Below are 20448 nucleotides of genomic sequence, written 5' to 3' on the forward strand. Positions count from 1 at the left end.
CGCACTTGGCGCTGCTCGAGGGGGGTTTAAGAGCAGCATGCCTTGGGGTCGGCAGTTTGAGCAGGTTGCACTATGGACCAGACAGTACTTCCACGGGTGTCTGCCCTGGCTGCAGTAGTTGCACCTCGTGTGCTTGGTAGCGGCAGCAGCAGGCAGGGGCACCACGTCCCAAGATAGCGACACCCGTTCTCCCACCTGCTGAGTCGCTCTCCGTGTTCTTTTGGGCCGTCTCCAGCGATCGGTCCATCTCCCTGAAGGGTCTGGTCACCCTTCTCCAGGAGTTGCTTCCGTATGTGATGGGAGCAGAAGTCCGTCGCGAATGAATGCTTATGGTAGGTTGCTGCGGTCATATCCTGGCACCCACAGGCTCACCCCAGCTGTGGGTGAAATCTTTGACAGACTCACCATGGCATATAGCGTTCATCGGGGCTTCATATTGCTGTTGCAGTCAGGCCATTGCCTCGTTGTACCCTTCACGGTCACAGATTATCTGGTACACTTGGTGGCCCATCGCTGCAAAGAGCAGACCATAGCGATCACCGTCGGCTGTGATCTCGTGGCCCCTCATGTAGACCTTCAGGCAATGTAGCCACATGTCGAACCTGAACCTTTGGTTCTCCTTGCGATCGGTTTCCAACTTCTCCAGTGTAATCGCCTTGGCCACGGCAAATAAAATTCTGGCTAATAAATTGTAGCGCGATCAACGACCACCCCCAGACACGAAGCAAGCAGTCAAAGGCTTTATTAACCAAAAAACTCAAGCATGTCTCTACATGCTGCTGGTTCACGCCCAAGGCAGGTATGAGGGAGGTCAGACTTTATTAGGGGATCTTATGGGGAGGGGCTCCAGGTACAGAAGGAGGGCCAGCCTGCCCAGTCCAGTGAAGTCATGCCTGCAATACTGTGTCCCTCTGCACCCTGGCAGGTTCATCTGTCCGGCACTTTTAGTTTTGTAACCATAAATTTCAATTGTAGAAGCTGCTTGTAAAAACCATCCACCATCTGCAATCCATGGCTTCATGTGAACATGATTGGGAGGCTAAACAGGTCCTACTTGCCCAGGGGTGACCTGTAGGCGATCGGACAGAAGGAATGCCTTCCACCTCCTTATGCTGACCATTGACACCAGCTTTTGGCATATTGGCCTTCATAGATCAAAATACAGGTGTTGGGATGTTGTGGTCAAGTTGTATAAGACATTAGTGAGACCAAATTTGGAGTCTTGTCTGCAGTTTTGGTCACTGAACTACAGGAAAGATAACGATAAGATTGAAAAATGCAGAGAAGATTTACTAGGATGTTGCGGGACTTCAGGAACTGAGTTACAGGGAAAGGTTCAACAAGTTAGGACTTTATTCCCTGGAGCAGAGAAGAAGGAGGGGAGGTATTTAAAATTATGAGGGGGGTAGACAGAGTACATGCAACTCAGCTTTTTCTGCTGAAGGTGGGTGAGATACAAACCAGAGGACATGGGTTAAGGGTGAAATGGGAAAAGTTTAGGGGGAACGTGAGGGGGAACCTCTTCACACAGAGTAGTGGGAATGTGGATCAAGCTGCCAGCTGAAATGGTGAAAGTGGGCTCAATTTAAGAACATTTGAACAGGTACATGGATGAGAAGGGTATGGACTGAGCGCAGGTCAGTGGGACTAGACAGAATAATAGGCACAGACGAGAAGGACTGAAGGACCTGTTCTCTGTGCTATAATGTTCTATGATTCTATAGAATGTGGGAACCCAGCATAGGGACAAGCACAGGACCTGAACTTCCAACCAAGGTCCTTGTGAGCTCAGCCTGGGTTGTCTGCTCAGATCGAAAGTTCAGATAGTATGACAACGAGTCAGTCTGATCCTCAACTGGTTCCAAAGAAGCAAAGTACTCACTCGAATACCGAAGTAGAACAAAAAGAAGGTGTTGAAACCCATATCGACCACCTGCAGTGTTTTCAGGATCACATGTGTGTGCTCTTTGATCCTGCAGGGAGCAGGGTGTAAATCAGAGCAGACGAAAGACAGACTCCTCTGTGTGTGTGTGTGTTTGTGTTTTGTGTGTGTGTATGTGTGTGTTTTGTATGTGCGTATGTATGTGTGTATTGTGTGTGTGGGTGTGTGTCCATGTATGTATGTGTGTGGGTGTATATTTTGTTTGTGTGTGGGTGTGGGGTGCATGCAGGTATGGGTGTTTTGTGTGTGTGTGTGTATATATGTGTGTAGTGTGTGTGTTATGTTTGTGTTTGTGGGTGGGTGGGTGTATGTGTGTGTGTTTTGTGTGTGTGTTTTGTCTGTGTTTGTGCATGGAGGTGTGATTGTGTGTATGCAGTGTGTGTGTGCATGTGTGTGTGTGTGCATGTGTGTGTGTGTATCTCTGTATGTGTTTTGTGTGTATGTGTGTGCATGTGTGTGTGTGTATCTCTGTATGTGTTTTGTGTGTATGTGTGTGCATATGTGTATCTCTGTGTGTGTATGTGTGTGTATCTGTGTGTTTTGTGTGTGTATGTATGTGTGTGCTATGTGTGTGTGGGGGTGTTGTGTGGGTGTGTGTGTGTGCACATGCATATCCATGAACATGTATGTAGGTGTGCCCTTCTGCCTATGTATGTGCAGGTTTGTAGGCGTGAGTGAACAAATCCATAAGCGTGTGTGTACTTCAAATTGAGTGAGGTTATCCCTGTGTGTGCCCTGCATTGGTGCACCCACTGAGGGTCTCAGCCCATCGCCCTTCTCCCTGCTGCTCCACTTACTCAATGGATATCACAAAGTAGATGAAGAGGGATCCAAAGCTCAGTAAGAACACCATCATCACCTATCATAGAGAAAGCCATGTCAGTTGGTGGGCTCAGCGTGGAATCATGCCAAAAGAAAAATGTAACATTTGGGCAAAGGTTGGCTCCTATGCTTCCATCACATTGGACCAAATACTTATTGACCAGTCACTGACCGCACAGCCAATCACTGACCATGCAGACAGACACTAACCATGCTGCCAATCACTGACCATGTAGCCAATAACTGACCATGCAGACAATCACCAACAACACACCCAGTCCCCAGTCACTGAGCACACAGCCAATCACTGATTGTTCAGCCAATCACTGAATGTGAAGACAGTCATTGACCATTCAGTCAGTCACTGACTGTACAGCCAGTCACAGACAACACAGCCAACCACTGACTACATAGCCAATCACTGACCATGCAGAAAATCACTGACCACTCAGCCAATCACTGACAATTCAGACAATAATTGACCATGCAGACAGTCACTGACCATTTAGACAGTGACCATGCACCCAATCACAGTCCATGCAGTTACTGAACGTGCAGACAGTCACTGACCACACAGGCAGCCACTGACCATTCAGCCGATCACTGAACATTCAGCCAATCACCGACAACACACCCAGTCACTGATCACAAGCCAATCATTGATTGTTCAGCCAATCACTGAATGTGAAGACAGTCATTGACCATTGAGCCAGTTACTGACTGTGCAGCCAGTCACAGACAACACAGCCAACCAATGACTATTAGCCAATCACTGACCATTTGGCCAATCACTTACCATGCAGCCAGTCACTGACCTCACAGCCAATCACTGACCATTCAGCCAATCACTGACCACACAGCCAATAACTGACCATTCAGCAAATCACAGACTGTGCAGTCACTGACTACACAGCCAATCACTGATCATGCAGACAATCAATGACCATTCAGCCAATCACTGACCTTGCAGCCAGTCACTGATCACACAGACAATCACTGGCCATTCAGCCAATCACTGACTGTGCAGACATGCAGAAAGACTCTGACTGTACAGCCAATCCCTTATCACACAGCTAATCACTGACCATGCACCAAATCACTAATCGTGGAGCCATTCACTGACTGTTCAGAAACTCACTGACTGTGCAGAGAGTCACTGACCTTGCAGATAATCGGAGACCATTCAGCCAGTCACTGACTTTGCAGCCAGTCACAGACCACACATCCAACCACTGACTACACAATCACTGACCATTCAGCCAAATCACTGACGAAGCAGCCAATTACTGACCATTCAGCCAATCACTGAATGTGCAGCCAATCACTGACCATTCAGCCAATCACTGTCCCTGCAGCCAATCACTGACTGTGCAGCCAATCACTGACCACACAGCCAGTCACTGTCCCGCAGCCAGTCACTGGCTGTGCAGCCAATCACTGGCTGTGCAGCCAATCACTGGCTGTGCAGCCAATCACTGGCTGTGCAGCCAATCACTGACTGTGCAGCCAATCACTGACCACACAATGAATTACTGACCATTCAGCCAGTCACTGACCACACAGCCAATCACTGACGATGCAGCCAATCACTGAATACCAAAACAATCACTGACCACACAGCCAATCACTGACCATTGAGCCAATCATTGACCATGCAGAGAGTCACATACCATGCAGCAAATCACTGACCATTCAGCCAAACAATGATCTTACAGCCCATCACTGACCATGCAACCAGTCACTGACCGTATAGCCAATCACTGACAATACAGCCAGTCAGTGATCACTCAGCCAATCACGGACCATGTAGACAGTCACTGACCACACAGCCAATCACTGTCCACACAGCCAATCCCTGACCCATCAGCCAGTCACTGACTGCACAGCCAATCACTGACCACAAAGTCAATCATTGACTGTTCAGCCAATCACTGACCCTGTAGTCACTGACCATGCAGCCAATCACTGACCACACAGCCAGTCACTGTCCATGCAGCCACTCACTGATCACAAAGCCACTCGCTGACCATCCAGCCAATCACAGACTGTGCAGTCACTAACTGTTCAACCATTCACTGACCATGCAGTCAGTCACTTACCACACAGCCAATCGCTGACCATTCAGCCAAACATTGACCACACAACCAATCACTGACCATTCAGCCAATTACTTACTTTGCAGCCAATGACTGATCATGCAACCAGTCACTGACCACACATCCAATCACTGACCATACAGACAATCACTGACCATAAAGCCAATCACTGACCATTCTGCCAATCACTGACCATTCTGCCAATCACTGACCATTCAGACAATCACTGACCATTCAGCAAACCCCTTACTGTGCAGCAAATCAGAGACCACACAGCCAATCACTGACCATTCTGCCAATCACTGACCATTCAATCACTGACCATTCTGCCAATCACTGACCATTCAGACAATCACTGACAATTCCGACAGTTATTGACCATTCAGCCAATCACTGAACACACAACCAATCAATGACCATACAGCCAGTCACTGACCATTCAGCCAATCACTTACTGCGCAGCTAATCACTGACCACACAGCCAAGCACTGACCTTTCTGCCAATCACATAGTATGCAGGCAGTCACTGACCATGCAACCAGTCACTGAGTATACAGCCAATCACTGACCATTCAGCCAATCACTGACCATGCAGCCAATCACTGACCATTCAGCCAATCACTGACCATTCAGCCAATCACTGTCCCTGCAGCCAATTACTGTCCCTGCAGCCAATCACTGACCACACAGCCAATCACTGACTGTGCAGTTAGTCACTGACCACACAATGAATTACTGATCATCAGCCGGTCACTGACCACACAGCCAATCACTGACCACACAATCACTGACCACACATCCAATCACTGACCATGCAGATAGTCACTGACCATTCAGCCAATCACTGACTATGCAGTCAGTCACTTACCACACAGCCAAACACTGACCACACAGCCAGTCACTGATCACACAGCACAATAACTGACCACACAGACAGTCACTGACCATACAGCCAAGCACTGGCCATGCAGACAAACACTGACCACACAGCCAGTTACTGACCATACAGCCAAGCACTGGCCATTCAACCAATCACTGACCATACAGCCAAATCACTCACCGTGCAGCCAATCACAGACTGTGCAGTCACTTACTGTGCAGCCAATCACTGACCATTCAGCCAGTCACTGACCATTCAGCTAATCACTGACCACACAACCAATCACTGACCACACAACCAATCACTGACCATTCAAATGATCACTTACTGTCCAGCCAATCATTGACCATGCAACTAGTCACTGATCACACAGACAATCACTGACCAAAAAGACAATCACTGACCATTCAGCCAATCACTGACCATACAGCCAAATCACTCACCGTGCAGCCAATCACAGACTGTGCAGTCACTTACTGTGCAGCCAATCACTGACCATTCAGCCAGTCACTAACCATGCAGCAGTCAATGTCCTTGCAGCCAATAAATGATCACACTGTCAGTCACTAACCATGCAGCCAATCACTGACCACACAGCCAATCATAGACCATGCAGTCACTGTCCATTCAACCAGTCACTGGCAGGGCAGCAATTCCTGGCCATGCACAATCACTGACCACACAGACAGTCACTGACCATACGGCCAATCACTAATGATGCAGCCAATCACTCACCCAACAGCCAAATCACTGATCATTCAGCCAAACATTGACCATTCAGCCAGTTACTGACCATTCAGCCAGTCACTGTCTGTCCAGCCAGACACTGATCACAAAGCCAATCGCTGATCGTGCAGACAATCACAGACTGTGCAGTCATTGACCATTCAACCAATCACTGATCATTCAGCCAGTCACTGACCACACAGTCACTGACCATGCATCCAATTATTGACTATTCCAACAGTCACTGTCCAGACAGCTAATCGCTGACCATTCAGCCAATCACTTACTGTGCAGCCTATCATTGACCATACACCCAGTTACTGACCACACATTCAATCACTAACCACACATCCAATCACTGACCATGCAGTCAGTCACTTACCACACAGCCAATCACTGATCATTTTGACAATCACTGGCCACACAATCAGTTTCTGACCATTCAGCCAATCACTGACCATACAGTCTATGTCCTTGCAGCCAATAAATGATCACACAGTCAGTCACTGACCATGCAGCCAATCACTGACCACACAGCCAATCATAGACCATGCAGTCACTGACCATTCAACCAGTCACTGGCAGGGCAGCAATTCCCGACCTGCCAAAGACTGACCTTTCAGTCAATCACTTACTGTGCAGCCAATCATTGACCATGCAACGAGTCACTGACCACACAGCCAATCACTGACCATGTAAACAGTCACTGACCACATAGCCAGTCACTGATCATTCAGCCAGTCCTGACCATACAGCCAAATCACTCACCATGCAGCGAATCTCAGACTGTGCAGTCACTTACTGTGCAGCCAATCAATGACCATTCAGCCAGTCACTAACCGTGGAGCAGTCACTGACTTCACAGCCAATCAATGATCACACAGTCAGTCACTGACCATGAGCCAATCACTGACCATTCAGCCAATCCCTTACTGTGCAGCCAATCAGAGACCACACAGCCAATCACTGACCTGCAGCCAGTCACTGGCCACACAATCACTGACCATTCTGATCATCACTGACCACACAGCCAGTTACTGACCATTCAGCTATTCACTGACCACACAACCAATCACTGACCATTCAACCAATCACTGACCATTCAGCTAATCACTGACCACACAACCAATCACTGACCACACAACCAATCACTGACCATTCAAATGATCACTTACTGTCCAGCCAATCATTGACCATGCAACCAGTCACTGATCACACAGACAATCACTGACCAAAAAGACAATCACTGACCATTCAGCCAATCACTGACCATTCAGCCAATCATTTACTGTGCAGCCAATCACAGACCACACAGCCAGTTACTGACCATACAGCCAAACATTGACCACACAACCAATCACTGACCATTCACCCAGTCATTAACCATGCAGCAGTCAATGACCTCACAGCCAATAAATGATCACACTGTCAGTCATTGACCATGCAGCGAATTACTGACCACACAGCCAATCATAGATCATGCAGTCACTGACCATTCAACCAATCACTGGCAGGGCAGCAATTCACCAACCGTGCACAATAACTGACCACACAGACAGTCACTGACCTTGCAGTCACTTACCATGCAGACAGTCTCTGACCACACAGCCAAGCACTGACCATTCAACCAATTACTGACCATAGAGCCAAATCACTTACTGTGCAACCAATCATAGACCATGCAGTCACTGACCATTCAACCTGAAACTGGCAGGGCAGCAATTCACCGACCGTCCACAATCACTGACCACACAGCCAACCACTAACCATGCAGCCAATTACTCACCCAGCAGCCAAATCATTGATCGTCAGCCAAACATTGACCATGCAGCCAATCACTGACCATTCAGCCAGTTACTGACCATTCAGCCAGTCATTAATTACACAGCCAATCACTGACCATTAAGCCAATCACAGATCATGCAGTCATTGACCTTGCAGACAGTCACTAACCATGCGCCAAGCACTGACCATGCAGTTACTGATCACACAGCGAAGCACTGACAACACAGCCAATCAATTACCATGCAGACATTCACTAACTCTGCAGCCAATCACTGACCATTCAGCCAATCCCTTACTGTGCAGCCAATCACAGACCACACAGCCAATCACTGACCTGCAACCAGTCACCGACCACACAGCAAGTTACTGACCATTCAGCTAATCACTGACCACACAACCAATCACTGACCATTCAGCCAATCACTGACCATTCAGCCAATCCCTTACTGTGCAGCCAATCACAGACCACACAGCCAATCACTGACCTGCAACCAGTCACCGACCACACAGCAAGTTACTGACCATTCAGCTAATCACTGACCACACAACCAATCACTGACCACACAGCCAATCATTGACCATTCAGCCATTCACTGACTGTGCAGCCAATCTCTGGCCACACAACCAAACATTGACCATTCAGCCAATCACTGACCATGCAGCCAATCACTGATCATGTAGACAGTCACTGACCACACAGCCAATCACAGAATGCCCGTAGATTACCAATTATTCATCTGCTCCTTTATCCAGAGTCTGAGTCTCCTGGCAGCAAGCCCTTCAGTATCACCCTTCCTCACCAATTTTTTACTTACAAGGCCTCGTCCAATCAAAGACTGAGCCGATATCATTCTCTGTGCCCATTCCTGGACCTCGGTCATCAGACTGACTTTCCTTAACTTTGATGTTTCTGTGACGTTCAGTTGTTCAATCTCCTGAAACAGATGTTGTGAAGTGAAGAAAAAAATTGGCAACACATGGGTCCCCTGAACTCCCTCTCCCACCATAGGTCAGATCACACCCAGTCTATGACATTTCTCTCTCTCTCTCTCTCTCATAGGAACATAGGAAGTAGGAACAGGAGTAGGCCAAAAATGGCCCATCGAGCCTGCTCCACCATTCAATACGATCATGGCTGATCTAATTTATGAACTAACTCCACCTACCTGCCTTCTCCCCATATATATATATATATATATATATATACCCCTCTGTCCTCTCTTCTTTCTCTCCCTCTCTAACCCTCTCTCTCTCCTCTCACATACAGATAGACACACCCACCCTCTCTATCCCCCTATCTATCCCGCTCTCCCTTCCTCTCTCTATACCTTTCTCTCTTGTCTCACCCTTTTTTCACTTCTTCTCTACCCATTTTCTGTCCTTGTATTTCTTTACCTCCATATTCTTTCTCTCTACCTGTTCTTTTCTGTTCTCGTGGTCGCTTTCTATGTCTCCATTTATCTTTCTCTGTTCATTTGATCTCTCTCCTCTCTTTCTATTTCAGCATCTTCCCAAGGGACTGGAGTCCCTTGCTGTTCACACCTCTTCCATCTGTCTCACTCGGTCCCACAAGAGCTGCGATTCAATCTCTCTGCCCTCGGACATTACCTCCACCCTCTCCCCTTCCCCTGCTTTCTCTACAATTTGTTTCACTTCTTATCCTGATGAAAGTCCACTGACCTGAAACGTTTATTGCTTTGTGCCCAGCTACTACCTGGCCTGCGGAGTATACAGTACTCGAAGCACTAGACTTTGCTTGTGAGCAAGGGGTTTGCTTGCTCTCAACTCTACCTGCAATGTCAGGATGTCCTTTGCATCCTCCAGGACTAGATGGCTGATCTTGTGTTTGCCAGTGATGACAACATTGTGAGACTTTGTGTCCGTTTTGTTCTTCTTCCACTGGAGGGGAAGAAAGGTTAAGTTCAATGTGGATATTGGTCAGGTCACAGTGTGATGGGGAAAATGTTACTGAGCATTGACATCTGTTTGCAAGCAACTGCAGGACCATAAGAGCAGATCACTGGAGTCTCCCTCCACACCCCCCCCCCACCCCGCTCCCATCAGCATGATCTACCGAGATCATTGTCTGAAGAGGGCATGCAAAATCATTGAGGACCCCTTTCCACCCTGCACACTTCATCTTTCAGCTGCTCCCGTCGGGGAAGAGATCCAGGAGTATCAGAGTCAGCACCACCAGACTGAGGAGCAGCTTCTTCCCACGGGCAGAGAGAACGATGAATGACCAAAGGAACTGCTCACACTCACCATCCGAGACCCTCATATTAAATTACACAATATTTATTTATTTATTTGTATATATGAATACTAACTGACATCATGTATTGTTTGTCTGTATGTGTGTCTGCATGTTTTGCACCGAGGACCAGAGAATGCTGTTTCGTTGGGTTGTTCTTGTACAGTCAGATGAGAAGAAACTTAACCTGAACTATTTCTGTGGAGTGAAACATGAAGTCTTCAGACACTGTGATTGTAGTAGAAACACACAGAAATGCTGGAGGAATTCAGCTGGGCTCACAGGGTTCACAGGAGTTAAAGCCCTCCCTACCTCCCCAACCCTTGCCTTCCTCAAACTTCAGAAGGATTCTTTTTTTTAAAAAAAACTGATATCCAGCACAGTAACTGGCCCTTTCTGCCCACGAGCCTGTGCCGCCCAATTACACCCAGGTACACTTTGAAGGGTGGGAGGAAACTGAGGAATACATGGAGGAAACCCACGCAGACATGGGGAGACCATACAAACGCCAGAGTTTAATAATATTCTGCATTCATTCTGAGACATTCTTGGCCCAAGCACCTGGGAGGCAACAATTTATTCTGGAGACTCTTTTGCAGCTGCAGAATCTCCTATCTGTTCCCCTGACTATTGAGCCCCATGTAACTATTGTTCTTCCTGACTTCCCCCTTCACCTCTGAGGTTCAGAGCCGACCATGGTGCTCGTGGTTTGGCTGTGGCCTGGTTAAGCAATTGAGCAAAGAGAGAGCAGAGAGAGTATGCAATGGAATTATCTACGGTTTCTCACCTTGTTAGGAAAAGCAATCTTATATTGGAAAATTGCAGAAGGATCTTAGTGAACAAAGTACACGGTGACTTTATCTAATCTGACCTTTCTCAAGTATCCTGTGTCCACAACATAGCTCAGCACATTCTCTTTTACTGGCAGTGGTTCTCAAGGTTGAGAACTCACATCTCACATCAAGTAATCCCTGTGCCATTGGTGGTCTCTGATTAGTAAGGGTTGGCTTAAGGTGGGATGTGGGTGGGAAGGGAAGGTTGAGAACCATTGCTCTATACCCAATTGTTACTGAAATATTTTGCTTGAGAGAAATTGTCTTTGGCCCATTTCCTTTGGGGTTCTGAAACCGTGCACATAACGAGTCAATCAGCGACGATTAAAACAGTGGGTATCAAACTTTTTCTTTCCACCCACAGACCACCTTAAGCAATCCCTTACTAATCACAGAGCATAGGGATTACTTAAAGTGGTGCGTGAGTGGAAAGAAAAAGGTAGAGAACCACTGGTATGGGGAATGTGCGGATAAGTGGAGCTGAGTCCACAGCCAGATCAGCCGTGATCGTATTGAACGGCGAAGCTGGTTCGACGGGCCAGATGGACAATCCCTGCTCCTGTTTTTAATAAAAAGTGTTGCCATAGTAATACCATGCACAGGAGGCGTGGCAAGATGGTGTAGAGGGCAGACGTGCGATCCCACCCCTCCTCAGCCAGTTTTTTAAGTGATTTAAAGCTGTATCTTTATTTTTGGGAACATTAGTGGGTCATAATGGCGACTAATGTTAAAAATACTAAAGCTCAATTACAGAAGAAATTACCTTTAAAAAGTGCTGAAGAATTGAGGCCTACCTGTCCAGCTGAAGCCATGGAATTGTCGTTTGGAACCTCCAAGTCACAGAGAACTCCTGCCAGGCTGAGTATTACACTGGTGCCGTCCTTGTCTCCACAAGATGGCACCAGCATGATGACGAACTCGGCCGGAGTTGATTTGCAAATTCGCGATGTCGGACGCGCGGGCGACCTGGCTGAGAGAAGAGCCCTTGAGTCCGGACTGCCATCAGGTGAGCTGGGGATGTGCAGAATGGCGTCGGAAGCTGCCTCCGTGCAGTCCCTGGCCTTGCCGGGCACGCACGGTGCTTCAAGGGCCTGTGAGTTACTGGACCGTGTGACCTGTGGGGGGGCCCGAGGGGCAGCGTCCCGACGTGGTCGGGATGCCGCCATCGGGTGTGCAGACCCGCAGCCACACCGGGAAGGGCCCAAAAACGTTGGAAGAAGAGGAAGACTTACCTTTAAAGAGCAGTTCAGGAGGTGGAGTCTAGAGAAGGTAGGCCTCAAAATGTGGAACTGGAATCTGGAATGGAGTCTGTCAGTCTTGGAAGGGATTGCCTATCATATGGACAATATGTCTAAACAAATGACCTAAGGAATTTTGGATGTGACATTTAAAATATCTAATATGTCTGAAGATATATCTAGAGTTAAGAGGGATGTCAATAAATGTATTAAATCAGTGGATACAGTGCAAGAAAATTTTTTTAATTGAAACAGCTTTTTCTGAATGTAAAATTCAAGTTGAGCGTAACAAGGAAAAAATAGAGAAAGTGGAAGATCTGTTTGTGGATTGGAGAATCCAGAAGAAAGACTTACTGAAAAAAATTGATTCATTGGAAAATCAATGTCAGAGAAACAATGTGAAAATTGTGGGTCTCCCAGAAGACACTGAAGGGTCTGATCCAATAAAATTTTTCAAGAGTTGAATTCCCGAAATGTTGGGCAAAGAGTTTTTTTCGGAAGGTTCAGTATTGGAGAGGGCACATAGAGCGTTACGAAATAAACTGTTTCCGGGGCAACCACCACGAGCGGTCGTAGTTTGGTGCCTGAACTATCAAGACAGAGAAATTATATTACAGTTGGCGGTACAGAAGGCACGACAAAGTCAATCTCAAAATAACAGAGTATTTTTTAATGCAGATTTGAGTCAAGAAATTATTAGGAGACGACGGGAATTTAATTCGGCTAAAGAAGTATTGTGGCGAAAGGGTTATAAATTTGCTTTTCAATATCCTGCTGTGTTAAAAGTCTTTTATGGCAACTTTCAATCTCAATTTTTTTGAGAATGATCACGATGCATTAATTTTTGCTAATTCATTCCCGGATTTACGAAGACATGAACAGTTTTGCCACCGTCGCCTAAAAAGAGGGCAAATGGAAATGGAAATGGGCAGAATGGAAGGAAAGAGGTTTTAACACAAAATCTTATTGACATTGAAGATCTGGAACAATCATTGGGAATGGAGTCATTGGGTTGAATATATTTACAGTACTGAATTATATTAATAGGAATGATGTATTTCTAGCTGAGGGGGTGGATAGCACTGAAATCTTTGATAGTCATCTGCCACTAGTGGGGTTTATCACACCCAGTTTTTTAGGGCGTTACTACCTTTGGGTAGTTTTTTTGGGGGGGCGGGAATAATAATTTTTTATATATATATATATATATATATATATATATATATATACATACATACTTTCTTTTAAAAAATATTTAGGGGAGGGAGAGTGGTTTTTATTTACTAGAAGGGGAGCGATATTTTGTAGTAAGTGATTATATTGTTAGTTTGTATGGAAGTTTAATTTGAAATTTGCAACTTTTAATGTTCAGGGGTTAAATAATCAGATTAAGTGAAAGCGAGTTTTGGCTTATATCAAGAAAATGAAAATTGATATTGCCTTTTTACAAGAAACACAGTTGACTGATAAAGAACATTTGAAATTTAAGAAAGATTGGGTTGGGCATGTGTTTTTTTCTTCATTTAATTCTAAGGCACGGGGTGTAGCAATTTTAATTCATAAGAATTTGTCTTTTGAGTTGCAAACTATGGAAAGGAATGCTGTAAGGGTTTTAAAGGTGAATTGTAAAATTTTTACTGAATTTTGGACTTTGCTTAATGTTTATGCATCTAATGTGGACAATGAGTGTTTCATTTTGGATGCTTTTATGTTATTAAATCAAACTAATAAAAATATTTTAGTTGGGAGAGATTTTAATTGTTTCTTTGACCCTTTGTTGGATAGATCCCCAAAAAGTATAAAGAAATCAAAGATGGCGATACAAATTGGGGTCTTGATGAAGGATTTAAATTTGGTGGATATTTGGAGAAGGGTTAATCCCACAGAGAAGGATTTTTCTTTTTACTCATCTCGACATGATTCATTTTCTAGAATAGATTTTTTTAAGTATTAGCACATTTACAAGGAAGGGTATTACAGGCAAAATATAAAAGCAGGGTTATATCAGATTATTCTCTATTATTTTTTTCTTATGTAAGTTCAAAAGTGGTATGTTCATCTTATAGATGGAAATTTAATACAATGTTGTTGAAAAAAAAACAGAGTTTGTTATCTTTGTTAAAGAACAGATTACTTTTTTTGTCTGAAAATGCTAATTCAGTTAAAAAGTCATTTTGTGCTATGGGATGTGTTAAAAGCTTATTTAAGAGGACAGATTATTAGCTATACCACTAAAGTTAAGAAGCAGTATATGGCAGAAAGTTTAGAATTAGAAAAGCAAATTGATGAACTGGAGAAGGAATTTCAGAAAGAAGTGACAGAAGATTTTTTAAAAAGTGGCTTTGACTAAATTGAAATTGTGTTATAATAAATTGCAGACTTATCAATTTGAATATTTAATTAATTGATCTAAGCAGCGTTATTATGAGTTGATGAGAGGGCACATAAGATACTTGCATGGCAGTTAAAGAAGGAACAGGTTTCACGGATTATTAATGTTGTAAAAAAGGATTTAAAGGTTACCTATTAACCTCAGGATATTAATGACCAGTTTTATTCATTTTATAAAAAATTATATACTTCTGAGGGGAAACAGGAGAGTGGTTCTATTGATTCTTATTTATCTAAGTTAACATTATCAGCATAAGAAGAGCAGGATGTTATGGATCTGGAAGCTCCATTTACAGAATTAGAGATTAAGGTGGCTATGTTGGAAATGCCCAATGGGAAGTCACCAAGTGATGATGGGTTTTCAGTGGAATTTTATAAAACTTTTTATGAAGATTTATCTTCAGTGTTTGAGGAGGTGACTGAAGGATGAACCCTTCTCCAAATATCCACCAAGTGACTGAACAGCATGTTATCAGAATCTTGCTTTAGTGCTTTAATTACTGTAATCCCGAAAAAAGATAGAGACCCATTGAAAGTGTCTTCGTATCGATCTATTTCTTTATTGAATGTTGATTATAAAATTGTAGCAGGTGTTAGTAAATCGATTTGCTAAGTATTTACCTAAATTGATACATGTTGATCAAATAGGTTTTATTAAAAATAGAAATGCTTCAGATAATATTCTTCAATTTATTAGTTTGATCAATGCATATCGACAGCAGCCCAACCATCTTGATGTGGTAAAAGCCTATGATAGGGTCGAATGGGATGTTTTATTTAAAGTATTGGAGAAGTTTAAATTTGGCCCTTTTTTTATTGGTTAGGTTAAAGCTTTATATACAAACTCAACTGCTAGGGTGATGACAAATGGTCAAGTTTCATCATCGTTTAAATTGACACATTCAACTCGACAAGGTTGTCCATTGTCACCAGCTCTGTTTGCATTGGCTATTGAACCATTAACTCAAACAATAAGGCAGAATTAACAGATAAGAGTGATGAGAGTTATGGATGAAGAGTATAAGATTAATTTATTTGCAGATGATGTTTTGATATATTTAACAAACCCAGAACAATCATTGCCACATTTGCGGGAATGTTTATTACATTATCTGGATATAAAGTTAACTGGGACAAAAGTGAAATTTTGCCAGTTGGAGAAGGAGTTTATTCAGAGTATAAAAATATTATAAAACTGAAATGGTCTGATAAAATTAAATATTTAGGATTAATTGTAAATACTGAGTATCAATCTTTATACAAGTTCAATGATGTTCCATTATTAAAAAAGATTAAAGCAGATTTAATTAAGTGGAAAGATCTTCCATTAATTTTAATTGGTCAAGTTAACTGCATTAAGATGAATATTTTTCCTCAAATTCAATATTTATTTCAATCAATACCATGTTCTCTTTAAAAGAGTCTCTTTCAGGATTTAAATAAAGTTACGAGAGAATTTTTATGGAAAGCTAATCTACCACGGGTAGCATTATATAAACTTACGTGGAAGTATGTGTTAGGTGGGCTTCAATTACCTCATTTTCAAAATTATTTTGAAGCAGCCCAGTTGAAATTTATTAGTAGACTGATGGATTTGGACCATCCCCTGAGTTGGGCTAAAGTTGAGATGGCTTATATTTCTGAAGTCGAGGTGTATCAATTTATATTTTGATGGAGTGTAAATTTGTTGAGAGAATATAATATGCTGATATTAAAACATCTATTAAAACTATGGATTAAAAAAATAAGATTTTTGGATCAAAAGGTAAATTGTCAATTTTAACTCCATTATATAATAATCAGCTTATTTCTTTTTCAATGTTTAATAGTCATTTAAAGAGTTGGGATTCTAAGGGTATAAAAAACATTACAGGATTGTTTTGTAGAAGGACAGTTTCTTTCTTTTAATCAATTGAAAGAGCTTTTTGATATTGCTGAAAATTCTTTATTTGTTTATTATCAACTTCTATCTTTGGTGAAAAATATGTATGGTAGAGAGATGATTTTACCTGTATAGACGGAATTCGAGTCTTTGGTTTCTTCTATGCCATAAAGGGGTTATATTTTTGTTATGTACCAAGTATTACAAGACAATATGGATAAGCCAGAATGGGAGAAATCTAAACTTAAATGGGAAAATGATTTAGCTTTTGTTTTTCCTGAAGACTACTGGGCAGATACGTGTCATGATAGTGTTACTAAATTGATGAATGTGTGGTATGGAATGGTTAATTATAACTTTCTACATCAGTTGTATTTAACCCCAGAGAAATTGAAAAAATATGGTTTTAGTAATTCAGATTTTTGTTTTAGATGTGGTGTATGTACTGGAACATTTTTACATACTGTTTGGTCTTGTGTGCATGTACAACCATTCTGGGGTGAAATTAAGTTAATTCTGGAAAAATTATATAATTTTAAGACACCATTAAGATCCATCTATTTTTAATTTTTAAATCCTGATTCTGAGATAATCACTGACTTCAGGAGATGGGGCAGAGATCATTCCCCTGACCACATTAACGACACTGAAGTTGAAAGAGCATGAACAAATGTCGCCAAGGATTTGACCTGGGACAAGCACATTGACACAGCCATCAAGGAAGCACTGATGCCTCTACTTTCTCAAAGATGAAGGAGGTTCAACATGAGTCCCATCCCTCAATGACATCTACAGGAGCTCCTTCGAAAGCAGACTTGCTGGGTGCATCACGGCATGGGATGGGAGCCACTCCACTCAAGATTGGTGGAAGCTACAGAGGTAGTGAATGGAGCTCAGAACATTATGCAGACTTCCCTCCCCTCCACAGTGTCCATCCACACCTCCCCCTGTATGGGATCGGTGGCCGACACACTGAAGGACCCATCACACCCTGAACACATTCCCTTATCCCTCCTCCCATCAAGAGCGTGAAAGTTCTCACCAACAACTCAAAGAGTTTTTTTTCTCCTGCAGTTATCAGGCTCCTGAATGAACCCCATGCTATTGTCTTGCCCTTACTTGGGACTCATTGGCCTTTGTAACCCAATATAAATTGTGCCCTTTGCAGGGATGTATGAAGAAGGGCTGCACAGTTAGTGTGGTAGTTCGCAAAATGCTGTTACAGTGCCAGCGAACAGGAGCGAGGTTCGAATCCCTGAGCTGTTTGTAAGGACTTTGCTCGCTCTCCATGCGACTACATTTAAAAAGAACCCTTCTTACTATTTTTTTTAAATAAATAAACTTAACCCTTTGGACTCTGGCTATTTTTAACCTTTCATCATGTACTCTCCAGACTGGGACCATGGTAACCCTTTACAGTATTGAATTACAGAACAGGTTGGGTATAAAATCAGTCCCAGAAAACCGGGTCACGGAGTCCAAAGAGTTAAAGCTCTTGCTGTCATTCCCTTTATCTTCACATCTAATATAATCAACACATGGTCCCGCAGAGGAAGCCTCGATTCTACAAATCTCTCAGTTTACCCAGGTGCTCTGTCCACGGAATATTTTGGACAGTTCCACATAGAAGATCCGTATGCCTCTGGACAGCAGTATCAGCAGTAGACCTCCAGCAAACACAGTAAACGAGGATCCAATGGCTCCCCACCACATGTCCTGGTGTATTACATGGCAGGTTTTACTTGCTTGCCATATCTCTCCAGAATCGATAATCCGTTTGGTGAGAGGATCAATTACTCCATTCAATTTTGACCTGATTTTAGCAAAAATTAAATTCCCCATTTTATGAGCAATACTGGTCTCATTGTGAGTCATTCTCCTCCTCAAGACCCCCCTATTGTGAGTCACACTCCATCACAAACACAGACCCCCCCTACTGTGAGTCATTCTCCTCTCCAGGACCCCCCATTGTGAGTCAAGATTTCATCACGGGCAAGGCCAATGGCCACCACTATGTCAACCTTCTACAGGAGCTCTATCAAGCGTCCTGACCGGCTACATCACCATGTGGTGTGGTTGCTGCAGAGAAATGGATCGGAGTCATTCCACAGGACCATAATAGTGACAGGGAGGCTCATTGGGGTTTCCCTCTCTCCATCATCGTGATTCACCAGGATCGTTGTCTGAAGAGGGTGCACAAAATCATTGAGGACCCCTTCCACCCCGCACACAGCATCTTTCAGCTGCTCCCGTCAGGGAAGAAATCCAAGAGGACCAGAGCCAGCACCACCAGGCTGAGGAACAGCTTCTTCCCACGGGCAGTGAGAACGCTGAACGACCAAAGGAACTGCTCACACTCACCATCTGAGACTTTCATGGGGAGAATGTACAAACTTCTTACAGACAGTGCGGGATTCAGACTGCGGTCCCAATCGATGGCACTGTAACAGCGTGGCGCTAACTGCTACACCAACCGCACCATTCATCATTCCTCCTTCACTGTTCCAAATTACATATAAGTAGCCTGCCCACATCACCACCTCTCTCTAACTACCTTCCTCGGCATTAAAGCAGATTAGTACATGCTTCAGTAAAATACAAGGGTCTGCAGACACTGTGGCTGAAGTAAATGCAGGAGGGTCTGCAGGCCAAACAGCACTGAGCACCTTCACTTTGTCCACATCAATGAAAGGGATCTCCCAATGGCCAACCATTTCGATTCTACTCCCCACTTCAGAGCCGACATGTCTGTTCATGACCTCGTGCACTGTCAAACCAAGGTCACCCGTACATCGGAGGAGCAACACCTAATTTCCATCTGGGCCCTCTCCAACTGGACGGCATTAACATCAACCTCCGGTTTCTGCTGGCCCACTTCCCATTCTCCCTCTCTCCCCCATCCCTCTGTCTTCTTTCCTCCAGCTCTCCACCCCATTCCTTCTCCATGCACAGGGCCACCCCCCTTCCCCCTGTTTGCTGCTGTGCCCTCCCTCCCTCATCCATCTACTGCCTCCTGTCTGTGGGCCAATGCCCTTCCCCTCCCCATTTTGATCAGGCGCCTGCCGACATTTGGCTCATTCCTTGATGAAGGGCTCAAGCTCTTTGTTACATAAAGGACCTGCTGAGTTTCCCCAGCATCTTATTTTTACTTTTACAACACAGGCTTCATCATACATCAATCATATCACCACTAGTTACACACACACACACACACACACACACACACACACACACACTCACACACCAACACATGCACTAACTCACACACATACTAACACAATCTCACACTCACCCACACTCACACATACACACACCAACACTCACACACACTCACACTCACTCACACGCACACTCACACTCATGCACACACTCACACTCCCACACATTCACTTACACACTTATACACACACACACTCACACACACACTGACATGCACTCACACAGACACTCAAACTTACACAAATGCTCATATTCACACTCTCACAAGCTCATACACACTCACACTAACTTACACACTAACACAATCTCACACTCACCCACACTCACACACACTCACACAAACACACTCACACCAACAGTCACACACACACTCACACTCA

At 44.1% G+C, this 20448-nt stretch overlaps 1 protein-coding gene across 10 annotated transcripts in view; it reads right to left on the reverse strand.

Annotated features, from left to right (window-relative positions):
- LOC138753921 (calcium-activated potassium channel subunit alpha-1-like) overlaps positions 1–20448 on the reverse strand; it is a 103707-nt gene that overhangs the window by 75261 nt on the left and 7998 nt on the right. For 6 of the 10 annotated variants that reach the window (XM_069917476.1, XM_069917475.1, XM_069917474.1 and 3 more), the window contains exons 1-5: positions 18434–18727; positions 10043–10150; positions 9067–9186; positions 2740–2801; positions 1883–1973 (exon numbers count right to left, since the gene is read on the reverse strand). In XM_069917476.1, coding sequence (XP_069773577.1) covers positions 1883–1973; positions 2740–2801; positions 9067–9186; positions 10043–10150; positions 18434–18724 — 672 coding nt within the window. In that variant the 5' untranslated portion in view covers positions 18725–18727. Of the gene's footprint in view, positions 1–1882; positions 1974–2739; positions 2802–6475; positions 6511–6533; positions 6554–9066; positions 9187–10042; positions 10151–18433; positions 18728–20448 lie in introns of those variants that run through there. The other 4 variants (XM_069917477.1, XM_069917479.1, XM_069917480.1 and 1 more) reach the window with 4 other exon arrangements.

The sequence above is a fragment of the Narcine bancroftii genome, chromosome 2 (genome assembly GCF_036971445.1).
Source record: "Narcine bancroftii isolate sNarBan1 chromosome 2, sNarBan1.hap1, whole genome shotgun sequence".
NCBI lineage: Eukaryota > Metazoa > Chordata > Chondrichthyes > Torpediniformes > Narcinidae > Narcine > Narcine bancroftii.